Below are 26080 nucleotides of genomic sequence, written 5' to 3' on the forward strand. Positions count from 1 at the left end.
CTTGCTGTCCCTGATCCCACTGATAATGAGTTGGCCTAAATAATTCGACTGAGGTCATTGGTGACCCATACCACAAAAAAAAAACGAAAACCCTGAAGTGTCAAGTGTAACCAACCGAAACCATTAAAAAACTCAAACGAAAAAAAAGAGATAAAATCGACTGCAAATGGGCCGATGCAGTGCGCGTATCCCATGTGCGCCACTTTGACGCAGTTGCGCGTCCTATAGGAAATACCCTTCCAACGTCAATTGGAACTGCTCATATTCCTCTTTGAATCAATATAAAGCTTCCTGGGTCTCAAAATAGGTCAACCTTCCGTTGCAAAACAGATACACATTCCGTAGAAAAAGATAGTACATGCACACACAACAGGTGGAGAGCAGCAGCTTGTGTGTATATTGTGTGCATACATACATGCATTGCATAGCATCATGAGCAATCACTCTTGGACATAGAATGACTGCTCCTGATGATATGTGTTGCTGAATATCTCAACAGATATATATGTATAACAAAATTAATGTGTGAACGCTAAGGTATATATTTACGCGCGTGCGCGGTGTGTAAACAATTTGATGATCCTAGCGCAGGATGATGCCGCCGAGCGGCGGCGCCGGCTGCCAGAAATCAGAGGCGTTGTCGGCGCCCAGACGCGAGGTAATGCACGACACCGGCACCAGGCACATCCCTCTGCTCCTCAGGTCCGACTTCTTGCTCTCGCCATCTTGTGCATCCTAAATATATATTTATGCCAGTCGAGTAGTTTCAGTAATATTTGGAGATGTGATCGACATCGACGTAAACAAACAAGCAACGCAAATGCATGTACGCAAGTTTGTACAAACCTGCTCGGTATGGGCTGCTTCGGCTGAGGCATTTATGTGATCACCATGGTTCAGCTGCTGCAGGCACAAAAGAAAGGTTGATTATGTTCGGAGCAAAGTTGGATAGAAGTAGGTGCGCTCTCCCGTTTCAGACAAGCTCCAACATCTCCTCATTTGTCACGTATACATATGACCACACGTAGGCGCCTTTATTCTATGAGAGTAGCCAGTCATTCACCTATTATCTCTTTGGACACATCGGTAATGGGCACACCATTTTTAACAAGTTGGAGCCTCGTCTCCGGACAATTTCAGACCGGTTTCTTTTTAAAACTGCCTCGTTAAGATCAGCTCTAAATGTCTGGCTTCCCGGGCACAACCTTTCATACCCTTGATAATCCATCATGACCAATCTGGCTTCATTAAAGGCCGAAGTATCGCTGACAATTTTATTTACGCTGCTGATATAGTTCAAACTTGTTTCAAGCGTAAAAAATCAACGGTCGTTCTAAAACTAGATTTTCACAAAGCCTTTGATTATGTTTCTTGGGACGCGCTGGCGGCTATTTTAAAAGCTAAAGGTTTTCCTTCGAAATGGTGCGACTGGATTCAAAATCTAAATGAGACCAGTCAGTCGGTCGTGCTTCTTAACGGTAAACCGGGACCCTGGATTGCTTGCAAGAAGGGCCTACGGCAGGGAGACCCAACCTCCCCCTTCTCTTCATTATTGTCGCGGATGTTCTCCAGCGTTTGATTCGCCAGGCTTCCTTCAACGGCCTTCTGTCTCACCCCATTGACTCGGCCATTCCATGCCCGGTGCTCCAATACGTCGACGACACACTAATTATTCTGCAAGCAGACATGGAACAACTTCATACGCTTAAATCCACCCTGCTTCAATTCTCAAATGCCACGGGCTTGGTGATTAACTTCCACAAGAGCACGTTCGCCCCTATTCATGTCGAACCAGCCCTCGCATCTGCACTTGCATCAATTCTAGCGTGCACAGTTGCTTCATTTCCTCAATCCTACCTAGGTCTGCCTCTGTCTACCCACAAACTAAACATCAAAGACTTTTTCTTCATCATCGACAAGATTGACCGTCGTTTGGCAGGCTGGCGAGGTGTCCTTCTTAACATTGCCGGTCGCGCAATTATGGTTAGAGCTGTTCTGCGAGCCCTGCCTATATATGCCATGACCGCCCTTTTGCTGCCTGCGGGCATTGTTCAGGAAATCGATAAACGTTGCCGGGCTTTTTTCTGGGCAGGACAGGAAAAAGTCTCGGGTGGTCAATGTAAAGTGGCTTGGGAATTTGTCTGTGCTCCGTTTTCGCGAGGGGGTCTAGGTTTTTCTTCTCTGCATCACTTAAACTCTTGTTTACTCCTCACTCACTTGAATAAAATTCACTCCGACATCCAAAATCCAAACTCCTCTCCATTGACGGCAAAATATGGTTGGTCGGTCTCTCGGGACGTGGACACTTCGCACCCTTTCCAATCCTCTGTTTGGCGAGACATTGCCAAGGGGATCACATTCTTTCGATCCGTAACTATGGTGCAGATCGGAAATGGGTTGACTACTGCCTTCTGGCTTGACCTTTGGGTACCCAACAATACTCAGAATCTTGCAACTATCTTCCCTGCCATCTTCTCTCACTCCGTCAGGCCTTCGGCATCCGTTGCCCGAGTGCTTAGTGAACCCCAACTGCAACTTGACTTGGCTCCGAGACTATCTAACGCTGCAGGCATTGAACTGGATAATCTTCGTACCTTGCTGGCATCTGTCTCCTTGAATGTGCAGGATCAGGACAAACGACGGGGACGTATCGACGGCAAGCCTCTAACTTGCAGCTCTGCATATAAGGCGGTTTGGGCCAACAAGCCTATGGACCCCTTCGCGCCAGTAATCTGGAGGAACTATGCACCCAATAAATGCAGAATTTTTCTATGGCTTTCATGCAAGAACCGACTCTTCACCAACGAAAGACGCTTCAAAAGGGGGCTAACGGACTCTTCCTCCTGTCCTTTCTGCTCGACTTCGGAATCTACAGAACACCTATTCCTTCTTGCAACCATCTGGGTCCACTGTGGCAGGAGCTCTCTGCTATCTCTGCCTCCCCTCCATCGGACTTTACGCAACTATGGGGATCGCAACCTGCTAACAAGATCCGTTCCACAATAATCACTGCGATTCTTTGGAATATTTGGAAAAGAAGAAACGCCATGGTTTTTAGGGGGGAGCCACAACCTATTCACCTGTTTGCCAGAATGGCTGCAGACGACGTAATGCTATGGTCGAATAGATGCTCCAAGGAACAGCCAACGCTTCTTCTGCGGAATTGGTGTACAATGTTGTTTCACCTCTTTGAGAGATTGTAACTTTTTGCTTTTTGCTATTTTTTACTTTCCTTCTTCCCTCCTTCCTGGCATTCTCCTTGCCACCCCGATCCCTCTTCCCGTTCTTTTGTAACTATCCGTTTGTTTTCAATATTATTTGGTTCAGGCCGGCGTAAGCCCGCCGTAGCACCGTCAAAAAAAAAACAAGTTCTTGCTACCAAACTTTTTTTGCACTATCCATGTATACGTATGATTTATTTCTCAATTCTTAGAAAATGTGCACCTGCTTTCTTTTAAAGCTAGCCAACAGGAGCATGTGCACAATCCGCATTTCAGCATTGCACGTACAGGCGTGCAAAAAGTTTGCCTGAAATGATATAGACATCTAGCGGACGTGCATACATCATTGAATCACATGCGGTAGCCAGCACATGCCTGCATGTCCCTACCTTAATTGCTCCGGCAATATGCACCCTGTAGTATCTTGTCACAGGTCAATCACTGTTAGCCGTTAAAAATCTGGACGCCAAAGTTTGCGCCCTAAAACGAAGATGACAACTGGTGGGTATTCCGTGAAAATCCAACTTATAAACACTCTAAATATATCATAAGAACGAGATATTGGGGATGGTATGTCAACTGATATCACGTTTAAATTTTAAAATTGAAAATTTTCATTGCATCTCTGATAGATAAAAATACAAACCTCCGACAGTCTGATATAGAGTCTACTGGGGTAAAAACATACCCCCTCCGTGGTGCATAGGGCGTACACATGCTTCAAGGTCGGCAATTTGACTAACCAAATATGCATAAATGTGAAGAAAATATATGTTTGAAAACATTATCCGTGTATGAATCCAATGGTATGGTTCTGGTGACATATGGCACATATTTCTTTAGCCAATTCAGTGACCTATAACTACACACATTGCCATATGCACCCGATCGGAGGAGTACCCTTTCCACTCATTTTTTGTGTTTGATGAGACTACGAATTTTGGACTTGTGGATTGTGAAATTCTCAATATATTCAGATTTTCACTACTCCTGTCAGTAGGGTTTCTTTGTAAACAGCCCATAATTTTCATTTCGACTTCACCATGTTTACAAATAATGTACATTTTTGGCATTTAATTGGGACTGAAATAGGTGGCACATGTGCTCTACCTAGTGTAGATGCATCCACTCTGGCTAGATGAACCCAGTGTCCGGTTTGGAGTGGCTAGGTGCACCCAACAATTTATACCTGTAAACTCAAGCATTCTATTAATTGTAAAACGCACATAGCTTTTATGCAAAACTATTTACCCATTTTTATATTTGTAAAACCATTTGACCTGATCCATGACCCATTTCAGTAGTTGGATTGTAGAAATGGGTTGGATCATCATCACAGCTATAGGTACTCTCTCCGATCCATATTCTTGTTGCCGATTTAGTACAATATGTACTAAAGAAGCGGCAATTAATATGGATCAAACGAACTAATAAATATGTAAAGCATGTTTAATCCACAAGATTCCCAAGGAAAAGCACTGGATTGGAGTGACATGTCCTCTTCAATCCTAGAAATCCACCTAAATTTTTGACAGAGAGAGGGAGGGGGAGAGAGAGAGAGAGAGTTTCACACGGGAAACAAATGAACTGCCGCTAGGTGTTTGAATGGATGGAAATTTCCAAAAAAAGAGTGTAGAGCAATCCAGGGGCATTTTTGTTTCTAAAGATATCAATCCTGCAAATTAAATAGTTTATATAGGGAAAATTCCAAAGAATACAAATTCTCCAAAAAAATCTAAGTTATTTTTTGGGACCAAATAAAATTTGGCTATGTTAGATGGATTGAGCCATCCAATTTTGTGATGAAATTGTTATCACCATTATTTTTGTGTTGGGTGTGTGGTTTGATGTGGCGTCCACATCATTTAATCCAAAGAGTGAGTCCACGTGGCATCTAGTCCATGATGGAAAAAAAACAACTTTTATTGACAGTAAAAAAGGCATAGCAAAGTAATGATGAATAATATTTGTTGTGAACTTTATGATAAACATTACAAGGTTGTCGCTAGTTTCCATTTATGATGTTCAGTTGGTTACCAATGGACCCCTTGGCTTCACAATCATTGTCTTCCCTTATCCCTCCTTTCATGAAGAGACAAGAGGTTTTCTTCTACAACTTTAACATACTTTATTATAAATTCGAAACACTAATATAGGCATGCTAACTTCTAACGGCACTTCGCCCGTCTAGATTGATGATTTGACATTTTGTGGCCATCGATAAGATGTAAGTGTAGATATTTTTTACTATTAAAGGACACAATGCGCCCGCTAGTTGACTACATGCATAAAAAACTCATGGATTGGGTTTCCTGCCATCCCAAGGGGTTCTTCATCCATCACCTTGTGTTTCCACCATTGTTCGCTGGAGGAGGTGGAGCGACTGCTTAGTCGATTCCACTCTATATGTGAGGCCAACATCACTCGAGAAGACATCAATGTCTTAACCACCCATTACAATATTCGAGGAGGAGATTGCAAATGTCGAATTCGGTTGGTGGAGGTCGACGATGTCATGGTCGGTTGGCGTAGGTCATCAACATTGAAGAGTATGCCACATACAAAAGTAAATCTCCTCAACCTTGGCAACGAGTCCATGGCGCTCAATCCATAATGGTGCATGACACACCACATGCGATGATGCATGTTCCTCCTTTCGTGCTTTATCCATCAGTCCCTCAACACACGACGTTGATCTCATCATGGAAGAAGAAGTTGTGGCGGAGGAGAATGATCTTGGCCTTGATGCAAAGGAAGGTGAGGTAGTCACATTGATGATAGGTATATGAGAGAAGAGTAATGGAGAAAGGAAATAGGAGCAGAGGGATTGTAAAGAGTAATAGTGGAAGGAGATCACAAGGAGTGGTGGTGGAGGGGGGTCGTTTCAATGGATATGCTAAGGTTTGGATTAGTTATGCTTGTATACCGAGGCAAGTGGATGGGAGGACCATTCTCGGACGGGCTATTTTAGTTGGACGAAGTTGCTACCAACCTGTCTTATTGTATATGATCGTCACTATTGAGTTGGACAATGGTGGCAAGCCAGATAATGTCACCACCAACGGCCCCATTTATTGAAGCGCGTCAGTGATGACTGTTTTGTTGAATCTTTGTCATCTTTAGAGTACGCCATGCTAGTTGGTCCCTGAGTACCTATAATTAGTGAAACCTAGCATATATTGTGACTATGCTGCCCAGCTAGTTATTATTTTCTCTTGCAAGCATGTCTCATGCACGTAAACCTCTGTATGGGACTGTGGAAAACCTGGCCTAACACGTCATCCCAATTGCCATACAGCTGGGCCGGGCCCAGGCTCTAGTTTTCTGCCGAGGCTTGGTCTGAAAGCCCAATAAAATATCAAATTACCTAGGGTTCTTTCTTTGAGAAAGTAAAAAGTAGGGGTTTAGTGGTGTAGTTTTATAATCAAAATATGATTGTCATTAATATATTTTAATTGAGAAAAGCTCGTCTGTACTCCCTCCATCCTCAAATAGGTGGACATTTAGCCTCCATAATTTGTCCATAAAAAAATGCAATTTAAAGTAGAAAATATGCTTCTCTCTCATCTCACAGGAACCAAGATCAATAACATTCGACACATGGTCTCCTCATGTTTTACACGCACTTAGCTCATTGGAGGTCGGATAATTAAAGAGGAGAGAGATTGTGACTTGTACATTCCCAACGCTTTTATACTCGACTCCATAACATGTCTTAAAATTTCAGTATGCCCACTTATATATTTGAGGACGGAGGGAGTATGTTTTCAGCTGAGATCAGCTCAACTTGACATTTTAGGATTGACTGTTAAAGAGAACATATCTAGTAAAATGAAGCAACTGGTCCCATTTATGAACCAAAGCATTTGTGAGTCTTGGATAGAAATCTAAGAGACATAGTCGGGTTAGAAGATAGATTGTTGTCATTTTTCCTAACAGACATCATACTTCATGAAATTTAACCCGCAATGTACACTTTGCCCAATCCCATTAGTAAAAGTGTGCTTTTATTTCTAACTCCGAACACAAAAAGGGTATTTTATTTTAAACCACAGGCCCAAATTCAAATCTGATTTGATCATCATTTTTGTTTTGTATTGACGAGATGTTCGAAACAAGACCAATATAGAATATGTTTTGAAACATCTAAAACTAACTTTTGATACTTAACCGGGACATTTATGAAATAACTACAAAAAATTGGATAATGTTACATTGAATTTACTAAAACATGTTTTTTGTATTAAGTTCTTATGTAATTTCCCTGTTTATAAAACTGATTCATCAAGTTCTAAAAAGCAAAAGAAATATTCAACACCGATCTTGTTTTAAAGAGCTTGTCAAGATGAACATGGTAGTCGAAACAGATAAAAAAACATGCATTCGGATCAAAACGAATGACCCACACAGATTTTATGTTTAGATCAATACATGGAATTATCATTGGAGAGGGATGTGGAGTGCGTGTCAATTCTAAAAAATAGAAGGATTATTTTGTAAACATGCCATCTACCCATGTTCCAGCTTGATCCTCTCCCCCAGTTTCACCTCCAATGGCTGCACTAGAATCGGGGCACCCGGTGCATAAATTTAACGTGTGCATGGGATACATTCTCGGCTATTAAAAGCTTGGCATGAACCCGACCCGGCTCAACGTATGCCCAGTAAATTGGTGTCATATATACTATGTTAGCTTTTCTTAAATCATAACAATAATAATAATAATAATAATAATAATAATAATAATAATAATAATAATAATAATACACTGAGTCGGCAACTTAATTAAACTATTTGTGTTACAATTAGTTAAAGCCGTGGCGTTAACAACATCCATACATATGTTATTCTCAAGAAAAAAACATCCATAAATGTAAAATGTGTGTGTGTGTGTGAGAGAGAGAGAGAATCATCGGTTACTTACAGCTTGGTGACGTACGGAGGCTCCAGTGCCATGTCCCAAATACGGGTAGCTGAGAGCCTACACCATGCACGTAGACGGAAGAACGAGTGAACATCAGTCAACAGTCATGCACATGAAACGTACGTACGTATACTAGACTATGAAGAAGGGAGACAGAGAGACAGAGAGACGAGCCGTAGAGAAGAATAGAGAGCTCGACGAAGCACATCCAAAACAAAAACAGGAATACACGGGCACACACGCACATGCAACTTGCTGTTGTGCTGATTTCCACGCACGCACTTTAAGAGCGTGCTCTTACACCCAGCCCCACCCCTCTCCCTTTTTGTTTCGCCTGCAGCTCACGTCTCGCTTTTACAGGTAGCCAGGCACCACAAGTAAAATTTGCCGCCCCACACACACTTCTCAGCTGCATAATACTTTTTTTTTTTGAAACGGAAGCTGCATAATACTATTACCCTGGCACTGCACCATGCTGCATGGTAGGCCGCATGTGTATTTGTTTGGCACAAATGCTTGCATTGTATGAAAATGCCATCGATATTTATGTAATAAAGCACAGTGAACTTCAATATTTGGCGCACAAACAAACACACACTTACAAAGTAACTATAAGGTGATTGACCCGCAAAAAAAAAACTATAAGGTGATTAACATGCATGCATCGCATGTACAGTTTGTGTAAAAAGTAGTATACTACTAAGTTGCATGCAACTGGAACTGAATATCTAAACGTTGCATGCATCAAACATTGGCAGGCTGCTATCTACACCTCTTGATGCAGACACCAGGAGGCCAACAAAATCTTAACTCTTAAGGAAGAAAATATACAATGAAGAGAAAGTTAGGGACACTAGCTCGTGAGGAAGAGAGGGACAAGTTAAGGACGTTGGACCTCTATTTGACTCAGGAGGAATCCGATATAGCCAATAGTCTCTTGCAGCACGGACGCAGTGTCGGTCTGGTAAAATGGGAACAAGTGTGCATATATGTCAGTGTACTTCCTTTGCTGCATAAAGTGAACGAATGCGCAGCTAAAAATAAAGGGCATGGGCCAAAGCTGCACATATATTCATTCCAATTTTATGTGTCAGCGGCCTCAAAAGAATATATTGCTAGCTTTTTGGGACTTGAAGTAATTTGATGCACTAGATCATCCATAGCATATTTGACATTAAGTTCTAGCTAGTGCAGTGCAGTGAAGTACTTCATCCGGCCGGAATTACTTGTGACATAAATTTATAAAAATTGATGTATCTAGAACTAAAATACATCTAGATTAATCCATTCGTATGATAAATATTTTTGGACCGAGGGAGCATAACATTAGCATACGTACAACTAAACTGTACCTTGCCAAATGGGGAAACTATTTGATGAAGTGCTGTTATTTTATCCCCGAGCTTCTCCTTCCTTACCTGAAATGACAAAATTGATAGGATGATAATGTGAACACATACCCTTTTTTTTGGGCCAATGCATATGTAAGGGAACAAGGTCTTTTTTTTGTATATTATCGTTTTCTCAATATTTTCTATAGATCTGACGTTATGAACACATCTCTCCAGTAAACTATAAGTTGTTTTTATATGAAAATGAGATTAAAACTCCCAGCCTCTGGATCATGTGAGGCACACATCCATTTTTATTAAATAGAGTATCCAATATCCGAAGTAGTATAAATAACATAAACTAAGGCCATACACACCCATGTTTTCCAAGGGTGCTAATTTTTTTGTTAATCACTTTGGCATGTAAAATATCTTTACGAAAAAGGTAAACAATATATAGGTCCATTTCTCATACATGAATGAAAAAATATGGATGCAGGTTCTTAGTTTCTTGGTGTTTGCAACGGGAACTTGGCATATAAACTAGATAACCGTGTGGACAAATAATTCTATATATATGCCTATGGTTAAGTAGTTGCCTGTCTCTAGGAACAGTTGAAACCATATACCCAATAAAAAAAAGATGTTACCAAACAAACCCGACCTATTGACCGTTCTGCTATGGCAAGGCCTTCAACTTCATATATCCCTTTTTTAGTCAATCCAGAATATCAATGCATTCATATTGAACCATTTTTGGACATTTCATTAATACCTTTTGATTTATTATCATAGATAGTGTTAGAGATCCAAGTGACAACATCCTAGCAGCCTTAGCTATTTTTCCGGAGAGATGGCCCTCTCATTAATTTGGTCAATATACATAGTACAATAATATGCGGATCGTGTGATACAAAATACTTTTTTTGCATGGATAAAAATATACTTGTTATTGCATTGCAGTTTAAAACCTGATCCTTGTGTGACCATGAGCAACGTATTACATCGATTTTTACGCTCAAATTGAACATGAAACACTACTTGGTCCGGTTTTACATTTATCCATAGAGGGTCTACATTTTCATATGTGGCGCAAATGTACAATTTATTGTGTAGGAAACGAGATGAGTGAGTGCAAGCGTTTACATGTTATTATGCTGGTAGACAGAAAATTACATACTCAGAGAGAGAATCGAGAAGGAGTGTGTGAAGAATAAAACCTTCAGAATAGACTGTCCCGAAGAAGAGCCGCCTTGAACCCTAGCCTTCTTGGGAGCTGATCCAGTTGCAGTGCTGTTACTCTGGCAGGTAAGAAAAAAAAGGAAAATCCAATCATGACTCTATTTCATCTTAATTAGTACAAAAGAAACTGCTAATGAAAGTTTTCAAAAAAAAAAAAACTGCTAATGAAAGTTAGTTAATCCCACGATACTGGCTATATTAACATGGATCGAATCCGTGTAATATTACACATATAAGTGGATCTCTACGCCCTCCCTCGCAAACAAGAAAAAAAGAAGAAGTATGCACAAGAGAAAAGTATCTTTTGTTTTTTCAGAATTTTGGGACATTAGCTAGAGAGAGAGATAGAGAGAGGAGAGAGAGAGAGTACACGACACACAAATATGGAGCTAAATGTTTTGTATAATCAAGCAACAATCGATTCTGATTAAAAACATCTAAGAATACATAGAATTGTACGTGAAACAACTGCAAGCAAAGAAATATACCTTGCAATAAATTGGAGGAAACGACAAAGAGTTTATGGAGATTTCAGCCATGAAGAGAAATTCAGTTGATCACCTCAGACGAGTTATCCGATTGTTGATTCCACAGCTCCGGTGCGGGCGCCGGCGCAACACCTTTGGAGAAGTCCAGCAAGCCGCCGTCGAGGTTCGAGGTGATGCATGACCTAGGAGAGAAAGCCAAGAGCATCTGGCTCAGCTGGGAGTTGGGCCCTGACGCCTGGATCTCGTCTTCAACACCATGGCCATAGAAACCGTAAGCTGGGGCTCCAGCCTGAGCCGCCATAGGACCCTCCTCTAATCCTTTTGGCAGTAGATCTGACTCATGGTCTCCAACTAATCCCCCTCTGCTTTGTGGTTACCGACGCATGCGTACGTACACATGCACCATCCATACAGGAAAAAACAACAAGTTAGTACTAGGAAGAAGAAACATCCATGTGAGATTTTCAGTAAAAGACCATTAGAGGGGGGTTGATCAACAACAGGACAAAGTACACAGCTACTTCACTCCCGAGCGCCTAATTAATTTGTACTGATGAAGAAATTTGCATGAATTGAAGGGCACCCTAGCTAGCACTAATTCTTGCATTAGTAGTAAATCATAGAGGACTGAAGGTGGGGGTGTAGAGGAAGGTCTTTACAGAAGCATCTGGCTCCATGATTCTGGCATCTGGCCCTCCTCCTGCCCACCTTGCAAACTTGCAGGGGAAGTTGCAGTACTGCCACGAACCTCAGGAACATGACCTGACGAGTTGTGAAGGAGCTGATGATCATGGGAGCAAGCCATAGAAGGAGAAGAAGACATGAGAGGCATCTTGGTGGATTCCTCTTGCTCCTCCTCGGCACAAGGCCTCAACCCACTCATGATATTGTTGGCGTTGCTTGTGCTACCACACACCATCTTTTGCACCATGGTGCCCTTGAATTCTCCTCCACCTACCATCCTTGAGCACAAAACAATTGGCAACAAATAATTCTTGCTGCTGGACCAATTAAATTTCCAGAGGATCTTGGCTGTTGCAAATTCCTATGGAAATCTTAGGTCAATCTTTATGGTATGGTAGCTTTGCATGTCCTCATCTTCCTCATTTCTTTTTACAAATGGAGGGCCCCGTGAGCGAAAACAACAATGAGAGAGAGAGAGAGGGGGGAAAAGGATAGGACCTGTTTGGAGAGGAATCTGAGCTTTTATTTTCTTTTCTCTTCCTTTTGCTTCACTCCTTTCGTTTGTGAACTTTCCCATGCACTTTTCTCTCTCACTCACTCCCCTTTTGTGTTGTTAATTACTCTCTCCGTCCGGAATTACTGTTCACCAAAATGGAAAGGGATAGATGTATCTAAAACTAAAATAGGTCTAGATACATTCATTTCTATGACAAGTAATTTCGGACGAAGGAAGTACTATTCTTACCCCTTGCCTTTTTATTATTGCCTCTAGTGCATATTTCCAACAGAAAGACTTAATATGTACAGCAAAGTATTTAGTAGCAAAATAGTATGGAAGTAACGGTAATGGTGGCAAACGTGACAGTAGCAGTTTTGTAGTGATTGTAACAATAGCAACGGAAAAGTAACTTAGCAAAGATCAATATGTGGAAAGCTCGTAGGAAATGGATCAGTGATGGCTAATTATGTCGGATGGCATTCATCATGCAACAGACATAACATAGGATGATACAGAACTAGCTCCAATTCATCAATGTAATGTAGGCATGTATTTCATATATAGTCATACGTGCTTATGGAAAAGAATTTGCATGACATCTTTTGTCCTACCCTCCCGTGGCAGCGGGGTCCTAATGGAAACTAAGGGATATTAAGGCCTCCTTTTAATAGAGAACCGGACCAAAGCATTACCACTTAGTGAATACATGAACTCCTCAAACTACGGTAATCACCGGAAAGAATCCCAGTTATTGTCACCCTCGGGGATGCGGATCATAACTCCTAATAGGTGTCTACAACTTGCAATATATGATCAAGAGCACACATATATTCATGAGAACATATAAGGTTTAGATCTGAAATCATGACATTCGGGCCCTAGTGACAAGCATTAAGCATAGCAAAGTCATAACAACATCAATCTCACAACATGGTGGATACTAGGGATCAAACCCTAACAAAACTAACTCGATTACATGATAGATCTCATCCAACCCATCACTGTCCAGCAAGCCTACGATGGAGTTACTCACGAACGGCGGATAGCATCATGAAATTGGTGATGAAGGATGGTTGGTGATGACGACGGTGTTGATTTCCCCTCTCCGGAGCCCAAATCAGAGTCCATATCTGCCCTCCTGAGGTAGAACATGAGGTGGCGGCGGCTCCGTATCATAAAACGCGATGAATAATTCTCTCCGATTTTTTTCTCCCCGAATAGGAATATATAGAAGTGGAAACGAGGTAGGAGGAGCCACAGGGCCCCCACAAGCCAGGGGGCGCACCCTAGGGGGGTCGCGCCCTCCACGCTTGTGGCCAGGTGGTGGCCCCTCTCCGGTTGATTCTTTCTCCAATATTTTTTATTAATTCCAAAAATATTCTCTGTAAATTTTTAGGTCAATCCGAGAATTTTTATTTCTGCACAAAAATAACACCAAGGCAATTCTGCTGAAAATAGTGTCAGTCCAGGTTAGTTCCATTCAAATCATGCAAATTAGAGTCCAAAACAAGGGCAAAAGAGTTTGGAAAAGTAGATACGTTGGAGACGTATCAATCTACCATTGGGTAACACAGCTGCCGTGTTGCATGAAGCGCAAATAACCTACCGCGAGTAGAAGAGCTATAACCATCATAGAATTAGAAACAACCTAATGTAGGAGGCACAACGAACATACCGCACGAAGCACGGGTAACACATATGAAGCGTGATGGAGAAAGCACATCCAACACTTAACCTACCGCAGGCAGCATACCTATATTGATTACGGAAGCAGGCATAGACTAATGCAGGGAGCACAGATACGTGTTTCCTAGATATGTTGGATTCTATGTTGAATGACATTAAAAACTTACAGAGTGCACAATTAAAGAAAATTTGAAACAACAAAGTGGGACACGTGTTCAAAAGCACTCACAGAGGATAATTTTCATTCTGGCATAAACAATTCTAAGTAGTCTTCTAGTTTGGTACTCATTTGAAAAAATGACCCTTCAAAGCTAGAGGGTGGGTGGAAGGCGTGCACCTTATATCCTTCAGCTATGATGAGCAAAAAAATAAATAAGCACAGGTCAAATTAAATTAAGGGATGCTAGCTAAATCATTTTGTTGAGGTAAAAAGTCTAGAGAGAAACAAAGAATGAACTACACACACAAGGTGTTTTCCAAAATTTCCTTCCTCTCTTGACAGCCTCGCTAGGTTAGCATAATTATTAACAGCGTTTTTATCCGAGATAGCCAACTTTGCATGCAAATAATTTTTTTATATCCATGACATTGATATCCAAGTACTCGAAGTAGCTTACCTTGCGAAGATAAAAGGTAAAAAAGGATCAGATACTCATCACTTATGATGGAAGGCAATTAAAAGAAAAAACATAGTGAACCAACCACAGTTGTCACGAGGCAACCACACAAGGCACCATTGAATTTCTTATCCTTGTAGGTCTGGGGTGATTTCACCAACTTGTCTAGAGTATCTCCAAACCAATCATAGGATGATATATCAGAGGTTGGTCCTTCAAGAGCCGCTAAGTAATCTGCGCTTACACATTCATATGTCGTCGGGCATAGGAGTACAATAGTTGTAAACATCACAAAAACCCGCTGGAACACTTCTGCCACCAGCTTTGTGGTCATGAGATCAATCAATTCTCTGATGTTTGGAGTCTTCGGCAGCACAATTTGTCTCGGATTTAACATGACACCTAAAAGCTTCAGAACACCTTTTAGCAATAGTTTTCCCTCCTAGTCGAATTCCCAATATGTCGTGCACAGTGTAAGAGTTGATGAGAAATTTGTATCCACTAAGAACAATGGAAGATCTGGAGTGTCTATCAAAGTAGCGGACAAGTCATCGGATAAAACATTTTGGAAGTTCTTGGCAGCACAAATATAGAAGTTTTCCAAAACCAATGTCTCTCGCGAGTTGTTTCTGATTGTCTATCAGCTTCTCACAAACAGAGATGAACTTCTTCAGGCTCAGCTTTGTACTAAAATCTCCTTCATATAGTCCATTCTAACAGCCCTGCGAACAAAATTAAGAATTTGTGACGCCCCCATTTTGATTGTACGCTAACGATACACGCAAATGCGTACGGCCAAGATTAGGGAATCAAGTGAAGATATCAGAACACTACTCTAGACACAAATTAAAGTCACACAAGCTTCATATTACAAGCCAAGGGCCTCGAGGGCTCGAATACATAATCTCGAGTACAAACGAGTCAGCGGAAGCAAATAATATCGGAGTACACACATAAGTAAACAAGATTTCTGAAGAAGGCTAGCACAAAGATAAGTAACGGATTGAAAAGCCTAGGCTTCCTGTATGGGAGCTTCCTAACTACTCAAAAACCTCCATGCAGTAGTACACTCCGTCGGGGTAGTAGTAGTCGTCAGCAGGACCAGCTGGCTCCTGGGTTCCGTCATCTGGTCGTAGCAATCGTATCAAGGGGAAAAAAGGGGATCAAAGCAATGGTGAATACTCATCCAAAGTACTCGCAAGACTGACATCAGAACTATGCTAAGTATGCATTAGTATCAAAGGAATGGGGCTATATCTTTGGACTGAACTGCAGAAATGCCAATAGGGGAGGAAGACCTAGTCCTATCAAAGACTAGCATCTTCAGGATCTTACAACATTAGAAGAGTTTGGATCAGCAACACATATGTAATAATTATGTTGCAGCAAATTTATTTAATAACGCTAGAGATCCTTCCTCGACTCCCTGCGAGAAAACAATCTCGGAGCCACATTTCAGTTTAGGTCATACTTCTAGTTGTATTAGATCGGGATACAACTCTGAGTGGCCGTTATAGTGGACACGACTATTTGAATAGATATACTTCCCTCCATTGGTAAACAAACTTAATCAACACGCTCGATTAACTCTGGTCGGACACACTTGCTCGAGAAATGCCCGGCCTCAGTTGATCGACAATCTGTAATCCTACCTAGGCTCAATAGAGAGGCCACACACCGGTCTATATCCTAACCGCAAAGGGCTTATGGGCCAATCTCCCATCACAATCCTATGCATTGCGAGGATGACCGGTGTCAGTCGTGCCATCTCTTAATACAAAGATGGTGCTTACGCAGGCCATCCGGGCGCGTGCCGCTCAACTGTGACATGTTAAGAGATTTCAGACGAATTATGATGCAAAGTGCCCATATTTATTCCCGCATGGTGGTTACTGCAAAAAAAAAGCCAGAGGCCTTGTGAGATCACGTATTCAAACCCATAAACGTCTTGTTAACTATGGCAATGATCAATGAGCCATGATATGTGATCCGGTCGCCCCGTCTCGAGGACTTGTGGCAAGGTCTAAGAATGCCCGACCATGCCTCTTCACTATCACGCGGGTATCCACCCGCTCCACACATCTCACCATGTTCAAGTAGTAAAGTTAAAGTAACCACGTGTCTATAACATCAAAGGAATCCGAGGTTTCACTCTAGATGGATTCCAATCAATGTAACTCTCAAGGTGACCAAGGAGGAATCACCCTCGATGGTTTACGCTTGAGGGGTTGCACGACAGAGTCGTTATCGGAAGTGGTAAAGGGGGAATAACCCTCCATAATCCACCTCCGATTAACTACACTACAAAGTTAACATCAAGAGTACATTACAAGGTATCACCCTCGGTACTCGATAATAGCTCAGTAGAGTCGTACAACTAATGGATGTGAGGTGATGTGACGAGTCTGGCTCGTCGATCAAGATGGTCGAGTCTTCGAGTCTTCAATCATGAAGCAGGGGCAACTGGGACATAGTGGGGTCGATGGGGTTAACTAATCAACCTATACTAAGCATTTAGTATAATTGTAGGTACAATAGTTGTTTAATAAAAACATGTTATGCATTAGAATAGGAGCTATCTACAATAGTAGCTAATTCTAATGTAAGCATGAGGGATAAAGAATGGGTGATATCGGAATGATCAAGTGGGTTTGCTTGCTAAGTTCCTTTTAGACAAATACGGATCCTCGATGGTGAAGTAGTCGATCACGGATCAACATCGTTCACGGGGTCTACTGGAAAGAAGTAACGGAGGGGGAAACAATTAAATAATGAAGCAATCAAATGCAACACAATGCAATGGCACGGCAAGATGTGTGGGTGACATGCTCTAATGCATCCCTAAGCATTTCGAAAGAAGGGGTAATATTTTCCCGGCTGTAGGTATTTGTCAAAAATTTCAGGTTCATCATGTTAGACGGATGTGCCACGTATGTGGATGGCACATTCAAATTCGTTATAGTTTTCTAATCAACTTTCATGTATAAAATATTTTCATCCGAGTGATAAATTATTTTATATGTTTTTTCAAAGTTTTAATAATATTCAGGAATTTCAGTATTACATTTAATTAATTTAAATTGACCAAGTCAATTTGACTGGTCAAAGTGAATAGGGTGAGGGTCCCACATGTGTGGGTTTTATTAGATTTCTAAAATGGTTTATTTAATCTAATTAAAGGAGGACCCATATGTCATTTGTTAGCATACTAATCTAGTATTTCTCCGATCCTAAATATAAGACCTTTTAAATATTTTAGTATAGACTAGATACGAAGCAAAATAAGTGAATATACATTCTAAAATATGACTACATACATCCGTATGTAGTTTATAGTGAAATCTCTAAAAGGTCTTACATTTAGGAACGGAGGGAGTACTAATTTTACCCTAAACTAAACCTAGTACTGACTAAACACGGGCCGGCCACACACGGCTGTGGCTGCCACAGCCGACCACACCCACCCAAGCTGCACACGCTACACACACAGTCACACACAGTCACACACACCACACCCACCCACGCTGCACACACTACCGATCCAGTTGGCCAAACTATTTTAATAGATCGAAGAGAATTAGGAAGCGGTCACAATCATGCACATAAGAATCATATAAGTATTTAGAGGCGACTCAAATATTTATCATGAATAATGTGAACATAAACCCACAATTCATTGGATCGCAACAAATGCACCGCACAAAAGGAACTACTTTATATGGATCAAAGCGAAGATGTGATGATCATTGTATTGAAGATCAAAGAGAGAGAAAGATTGCCATCTAGGTACTGACTATGGACCCATAGATCAATGTTGAACTACTCACACACCATCGCAAGGGAATCAAGGTTGATGAAGAGGCCCTCCGTGATCGATCCCCCTCCGGCACGGTGCTGGAACAGAGCTACAGATGGCCTCCCATCGAAACAGAGAATTTCGGCAGCGTAAAAAGTGTTTCGGCACTCCCTCTGGTGATTTTAGGGTAGATGATAATTTATAAGAAGAAGAATGCAGTTGTGAGGGCCATGAGGGGGGCAAAAGCTATCAGTGCGCGCCCCCCAGGTCATGCCCTGTTAGCTCGTGGGCCCTTCGTGAAGCCTCGAGCCTTCTTACGATGCTCATTGGTCTTCATACGGTCCAGAAAAAATAACTTAAAAGTTTCAAGGCAATTGGACCTCATTTGGTATGGAAAACCTGCAAAGTGAAAAACACGCAGAAAAAAACAACTTGCAATGGGCACTAGATCAATAGGTTAGTGCTAAAAAATAATATAAGTTGGTAAATAAATACTCCAAAAGCATACTAGAATGATAATATTTCAGCATGGAACAATCAAAAATTATAGATGCGTTGGAGATGTATCAAGGACACAGATAGCATGGTCAAGCTCTAGCATGACGAGGATGATGTAGCCAATCAACTAGGAGTGACACGATTGACTAAAAAATCATAAGCTACAAAGATCACTAAGAGTTCTTGAATCATTGTGCAGACTCGATTCGCTTGTCGGTGTTCTTGAGTGACTACATCTTTGAACCTAGAAAAATTGGAATCACGCAGAATTAATACCCGACGAAGACTCATAATAAGCAACATCGTTATGTGCTACTATCAAGATACCAGAGGGTAATACTCGATGGTAGAGCAGAATAGAGGTCCGACACGTCTCCAACGTATCTATAATTTTTGATGGTTTCATGCTATTATCTTGTCAAACTTTGGATGTTTTGCATGCCTTTTATATATTTTTTGGGACTAACTTATTAACTCAGTGCCAAGTGCCAATTCCTGTTTTTTCATGTTTTTGACTCCTTTCAGAGGAGATTTTGAAACGGAGTCCAAACGGACTAAAATCCCCGAAAAGAATTTTTCCGTAACGGAAGAAGATCAGCAGACTTGAGAGCCAAGGCAGGGGGCCCTGGGGCCCCACAAGCCCCCGGGGGGAGGCCGCGGCCCACAGGCTTGTGGGCCCCCCTGGACGCCCTCTGCCCTAGGGGTTGCGCCTATATATTCCCTAAAAATACCAAAAAAAATCAGGAGATCATCGAAAGTACTTTTCCGCCGCCGCAAGCTTCTGTCTCCGCAAGATCCCATCTGGGGCATGTTCTGGTGCCCTGCCGGAGGGGGGATTCGGATACGGAGGGCTTCTTCATCAACACCATGACCTCTCCGATGATGCGTCTGTAGTTCACCATAGAACTACGGGTCCATAGCTAGTAACTAGATGGCTTCTTCTCTCTCTTGGATCTTCAATACAAAGTTCTCCATGATCTTCATGGAGATCTATCCGATGTAATCTTCTTTAGCGGTGTGTTTGTCGAGATCCGATGAATTGTGGATTTATGATCAGATTATCTATGAATCTTATTTGAGTTTCTTCTGATCTCTCTTATGCATGATTTCATATCCTTGCTTGGTTTTGGGTTCATACCGTGCGGTGACCTCACCCAGTGACAGAAGGGTTAGCGAGGCACGCATCGTGTTGTTGCCATCAAGGGTAAAAAGATGGGGTTTTCATCATTGGTTTAAGATTATCCCTCTACATCATGTCATCTTGCTTAAGGCGTTACTCTATTCGTCATGAACTCAATACACTAGATGCATGCTGGATAGCGGTCGATGTGTGGAGTAATAGTAGTAGATGTAGAAAGTATCGGTCTACTTGCCTCGGACGTGATGCCTATATGTATGATCATTGCCTTAGATATCGTCATGACTTTGCGCGGTTCTATCAATTGCTCGACAGTAATTTGTTCACCCACCGTGATATTTGCTATTTTGAGAGAAGCCTCTAGTGAACACTATGGCCCCCGGGTCTTCTCCACACCATATTTTCAGCCTTAGACTTTTTACTTCATTGCACTTTCCGCCTTCAGATCTCACTTTGCAAACAATCTTGAAGGGATTGACAACCCCTTTGAAGCGTTGGGTGCAAGCTTGTTTGTGTTTGCGCAGGTACTCTGGACTTGATGAGATCCTCCTTCTGGATTGATACCTTGGTTCTCAAACTGAGGGAAATACTTATTGTTCCTGTGTTGCATCACCCTTTCTTCTTCAAGGGAAAAACCAACGCAAGCCCACACTCCGTCAACGTGTCAATTTCTGGCGCTGTTGTTTGAGAAGTAGCTGAAGGATTTCTGGCGCCGTTGCCGGGGAGGAAGATCATGTCAAGAACTCATCGAAGTAGGTGTCGCAAACTCATCTCTTGCATTTACTTTGTTTGCCAGTTGCCTCTCGTTTTCCTCTCCCCCACTTCACAATTTGCCTTTTTCAATCGCCTTTTCGTTCGCCTGCTCTTTATTTGCTTGTGTGCTTGCTTGCCTGCTGAAGTCACCATGAATGAAAACACCAAACTTTGTGACTTCTCGAACACTAATGATAATGATTTTATTAGTACTCTGATTGCTCCTGCCACTAGTGCGGAGTCATACGAAATCAATGCCGCTTTGCTGAATCTTGTTATGAAAGAGCAATTCTCTGGCCTTCCTAGTGAAGATGCCGCATCCCATCTCAATACCTTCATTGAGCTTTGCAATATGCAAAAGAAGAGAGATGTGGATAATGACGTGATTAAATCGAAGCTTTTTCCTTTCTCGTTGCGAGATCGTGCAAAAACTTGGTTTTCTTCTTTGCCCAAAAATAGTATCGATTCTTTCGATAAGTGCAAAGATGCTTATATATCCAAGTATTTTCCGCCGGCTAAGATCATCTCTCTCTGTAATGATATCACGAATTACAAGCAACTTGATAATGAGCATGTTGCACAATCTTGGGAGAGAATGAAATTAATGATTAGAAATTGTCCCGCTCATGGCTTGAGTCTTTGGATGATTATACAAATATTTTTACGCTGGCTTGAATTTCGCTTCTAGAAATATCTTGGACTCCGCCTCAGGTGGAACATTCATGGAAATCACGTTAGGGGAAGCCACAAAGCTCCTAGACAACATCATGACAAACTACTCTCAGTGGCACACTAAAAGGTCACCTACTAGTAAGAAGGTACACGCTATAGAGGAAATTAACTCGTTAAGTGCTAAGATGGACGAGTTAATGAATTTGGTTGCTAGTAGAAGTGCTCCTTTGGATCCTAATGATATGCCCTTGTCTTCTTTGATTGAGAGTAGCAACGCTAGCTTGGATGTTAATTTTGTTGGTAGGAATAACTTTGGCAACAACAATGCTTTTAGAGGAAACTATGTTCCTAGGCCTTTTTCTAGTAACCCCTCTAATAATTTTGGCAACTCCTACAACAATACTCATGGAAATTACAATAGATTACCCTCTGATCTAGAGAGTAATATCAAAGAGTTCATCAACTCTCAAAAGATTTTCAATGCGTCCATAGAGGAAAAGCTACTCAAAATTGACGATTTGGCTAACTGCGTTGATAGAATGTCTAGTGACGTTGATGCTTTGAAAGTTAGATGTGCTCCTCCCAAAATCAACATGGATGAAACTTTGAAAGCTATGCGTGTTTCCATGATTTAGAGCCAAGAAAGAACCGCCCAAATTCGTCCTAGACATGAATGGTTTAAAAAGGCGTGTTCTCGTGATGAGAATCACGAAGATCTTAAAGTGCTTGGTGTGACTCCCATTGAATCTTTGTTTTCTTGTGTCAAACCTAATGATTATGGGGCTGGATATGAATCCACTTTGGTTGAAAAGTGCCCCAATGATTCGGAGTCCATCTATCTTGATGCTAAAAGCATTGAAAGTGGAGTAGAAGATGTTAAAACTTTGAGTAGTAATGAAATTATTACCGTGGATTTCAAGGAATTCAATTATGATAGTTGCTCCTTGATTGAATGCATTTCTTTGATGCAATCCATGTTAAACTCTCCACACGCTTATAGCCAAAACAAGGCGTTTACCGATCATATCGTCGAAGCTATGATAAAATCTCTTGAAGAGAAACTTGAACTGGAAGTCTCTATCCCTAGAAAGCTTCATGATGAGTGGGAACCTACCATCAAAATAAAAATCAAAAACTATGAATGCAATGCTTTGTGTGATTTGGGTGCTAGTGTTTCCGCGATTCCAAAGTCTTTATGTGATGTTCTGGGTTTTAATGAGATTGAAGAGTGTTCTCTTAATTTGCATCTTGCTGATTCTACTGTTAAGAAACCCATGGGAAGGATCGATGATGTTCTTATTATTGCAAATATGAACTATGTACCCGTGGATTTCATTGTGCTTGACATTGATTGCAATCCTACATGCCCTATTATTCTTGGTAGACCTTTCCTAAGGACTATCGGTGCTATCATCGATATGAAGGAAGGGAATATTAGATTTCAATTTCCTTTAAGGAAGGGCATGGAACACTTTCCTAGAAATAAAATAAGATTGCCTTATGAATCCATGATGAGGGCCACTTATGGGTTGAGCACCAAAGACGATGATACGTGATTCTATTGCTTTTATGCCTAGCTAAGGGCGTTAAACAATAGCGCTTGTTGGGAGGCAACCTAATGAATTTATTTATTTTTCTTTCTATTTTGTTGCGCCCACACCATCACAATTCTGTTGTGATTGTGTTTTTTGTGTTTATTTTTGTGTTTGAGTCAAGCAAAACCTTTATGACTAGTCTTGGTAATGGTTGTTTGATCCTGCTGGAAAAAGACAGAAACTTTTCTCTCAAGAGATGATTTTTCATTTTTATTCAGAAAGAGATTTTGAGTTGATTCTTTTTGCTGCTGGTTGATATGCTTTTTTTCCAGGCTGTCATAATGTTTCAGATTTTTTGAGGTACAATAAGTATACGAAGTATACATATTTCTACAGACTGGTCTGTATTTGACAGATTCTGTTTTGTTGAGTTGGTTGCTTGTTTTGATGAAACTATGGTTAGTATCGGGGGGGGGGGGGGAGGTACTAGCCATGGAAAAGTGAGAATACAGTAGACCAACACCAATATAGATAGAATTCAAGTTTGCTACAGTACCAAAAGAAGTGGTAGTTTGTTTACTTGTGCTAATGTTATCACGAGTTTCTGTTTAAGTTTTGTGTTGTGAAGTTTTCAAGTTTTGGGTGATGTTCTCATGGACAAAGAGATAAGGAGTGGAAATAGCTCAAGCTTGGGGATTCCCAAGGCATCCCAAGACAAATTCAAGGACACCAAAAATCCTAAGCTTATGGATGCCCCGGGAAGGCATCCCCTCTTTCGTCTTCAATCCATCGGTAACATTACTTGGAGCTATATTTTTATTCACCACATGATATGTGTTTTGCTTGGAGCGTCTTGTATCTTAGGAGTATTTTCTTTTTGTTGTGTCACAATCATCCTTGCTGCACACCCTTTTGAGAGAGAGAGACATGCACTCATCGTGATTTTTCTAGAATCCTCATAGTGCTTCACTTATATCTTTTGAGCTAGATACTTTTGCTCTATGTGCTTCACTTATATCTTTTAGAGCACGACGGTGCGTGACTTGGTAATTGGCTTATGCTATGAAAGTAGTCCCAAAGGTGATAGATACCCAAAGAGGATGCAAAAATCTCCATCTTCATGTGCATTGAATAGAAAGAGAAGTTTTGATTCCTCTCAAATAGTTTTGAGACGTGGATTTGGTAATATTAAGAGTTATGTTAGTAGGGTGTTGTGAATCTAGAAATACTTGTGTTGAAGTTAGTGATTCCCGTAGCATGCACGTATGGTGAACCGCTATGTTAGGAAGTCGGAGCATAACTGATCTATTGATTGTCATCCTTTGTGTTGAGGTCGGGATCACGCGATGGTTAACACCTACCAACCCTTCCCCTAGGAGTATGCGTTTAGCACTTTGTTTCGATTACTAATAAAAACTTTCGCAACAAGTATGTGAGTTCTTCATGACTAATGTGAGTCCATGGTATAGATGCACTTTCACCTTCCACCATTGCTAGCCTCTCTAGTGCCACGCAATTTCTCACCGGTGCACAAACCCACCATATTCCTTCCTCAAAACAGCCACCATACCTACCTACTATGGCATTTTCATAGCCATTCCGAGATATATTGTCGTGCAACTCCCACCGTTCCGTCTCATGACTTGTGCCGTCACTCTCATATTGCCATTACATGATCGTAAGATAGCTAGCGAGATGTTTCAACGTCATACGCCATGCTAGATTGTTGCACATCCCGGTACACTGCCGGAGGCATTTCCTATGGAGTCATCATCATTATGAGCTTTGAGCTGTGAGTAAATAAAAGTGTGATGATCATCATTATTAGAGCATTGTCCGATGTGAGGAAGTAAAAAAAAGAGGCCAAAGAGAGCAAAAACAAAAAAAAAAGAGAAAAGAAAAAAAAGAAAAAAAAGAGAGGCCTAAGAGCCCAAATAAAAAAAGAAAAGAGAGAAAAAGAGAGAAGGGACAATGCTACTATCTTTTTCCACACTTGTGCTTCATAATAGCACCATGTTCTTCATGATTGAGAGCTTCTTGCTTTGACACTACCATATGCTAGTGGGAATCTTAATTATATAACTTGGCTTGTATATTCCAAAGATGGGCTTCCTCAAAAATTGCCCTAAGTCTTCGTGAGCAAGCAAGTTGGATGCACACACACTAGTTTTCCTTTTGAGCTTTCACATACCTATATCTCTAGTGCATCTCTTGTATGGCAATCCCTACTCATTCACATTGATATCTATTAATGGGCATCTCCATAGCCTTTTGATACGCCGAGTCAATGTGACCATCTCCTCCTTTTTGTCTCACAATCACCACCACACTCTATTCCACTTATAGTGCTATATCCATGGCTCGCGCTCATGTATTGCGTGATAGTTATAAAAAGTTTGAGAAAGTAAGAGTGCAAAAACAATTACTTGGCAATACCGGGGTTGTGCATGATTTACATTAGTTGTGTGAGGATGATGGAGCATAGCGAGACTATATGATTTTGTAGGGATAACTTTCCTTGGCCTTGTTATTTTGAAAGTTCATGATTACCTTGCTAGTTTGCTTGAAGTATTATTGTTTTCATGTCAATAGCAAACTATTGTTTTGAATCTTACGGATATGAACATTCATGTCACGTGAAAAAATTTGCAAAGGACAACTATGCTAGGTAGCATTCCACATCAAAAATTAATTCTTTATCACTTCCCTACTCGAGGACGAGCAGGAGTTAAGCTTGGGGATGTTTGATACGTCTCCAACGTATCTATATTTTTTGATGGTTTCATGCTATTATCTTGTTAAACTTTGGATGTTTTGCATGCCTTTCATATATTTTTTCGGACTAACTTATTAACTCAGTGCCAAGTGCCAGTTCATGTTTTTTTCATGTTTTTGACCCCTTTTAGAGGAGATTTTGAAACGGAGTCCAAACGGAATAAAATCCCCGAAAATAATTTTTTTGTAACGGAAGAAGTTCAGGAGACTTGAGAGCCAAG

General features: G+C 41.1%; 1 protein-coding gene across 2 annotated transcripts; it reads right to left on the reverse strand.

The window, feature by feature from the left end:
- Positions 1 to 270: 270 nt before the first annotated feature.
- LOC123443260 (transcription factor bHLH68-like) lies at positions 271 to 12435 on the reverse strand. Of its 2 annotated transcripts, none has more exons than XM_045119580.1 (8): positions 11866 to 12435; positions 11280 to 11568; positions 10697 to 10777; positions 9498 to 9563; positions 9041 to 9106; positions 8146 to 8202; positions 847 to 900; positions 271 to 735 (listed from the first exon to the last, which is right to left on the reverse strand). In XM_045119580.1, exons 1-8 carry the CDS (start codon positions 12165 to 12167, stop codon positions 583 to 585), a joined length of 1068 nt encoding a protein of 355 aa, XP_044975515.1. In that variant the 5' UTR covers positions 12168 to 12435; the 3' UTR covers positions 271 to 582. The 2 variants fall into 2 exon arrangements, with proteins under 2 accessions (XP_044975515.1, XP_044975513.1); XM_045119578.1 differs by having other exon boundaries at positions 847 to 903.
- Between the last annotated feature and the right edge of the window lie 13645 nt (positions 12436 to 26080).

The sequence above is a fragment of the Hordeum vulgare genome, chromosome 3H (genome assembly GCF_904849725.1).
Source record: "Hordeum vulgare subsp. vulgare chromosome 3H, MorexV3_pseudomolecules_assembly, whole genome shotgun sequence".
Classification (NCBI taxonomy): Eukaryota; Viridiplantae; Streptophyta; class Magnoliopsida; order Poales; family Poaceae; genus Hordeum; species Hordeum vulgare.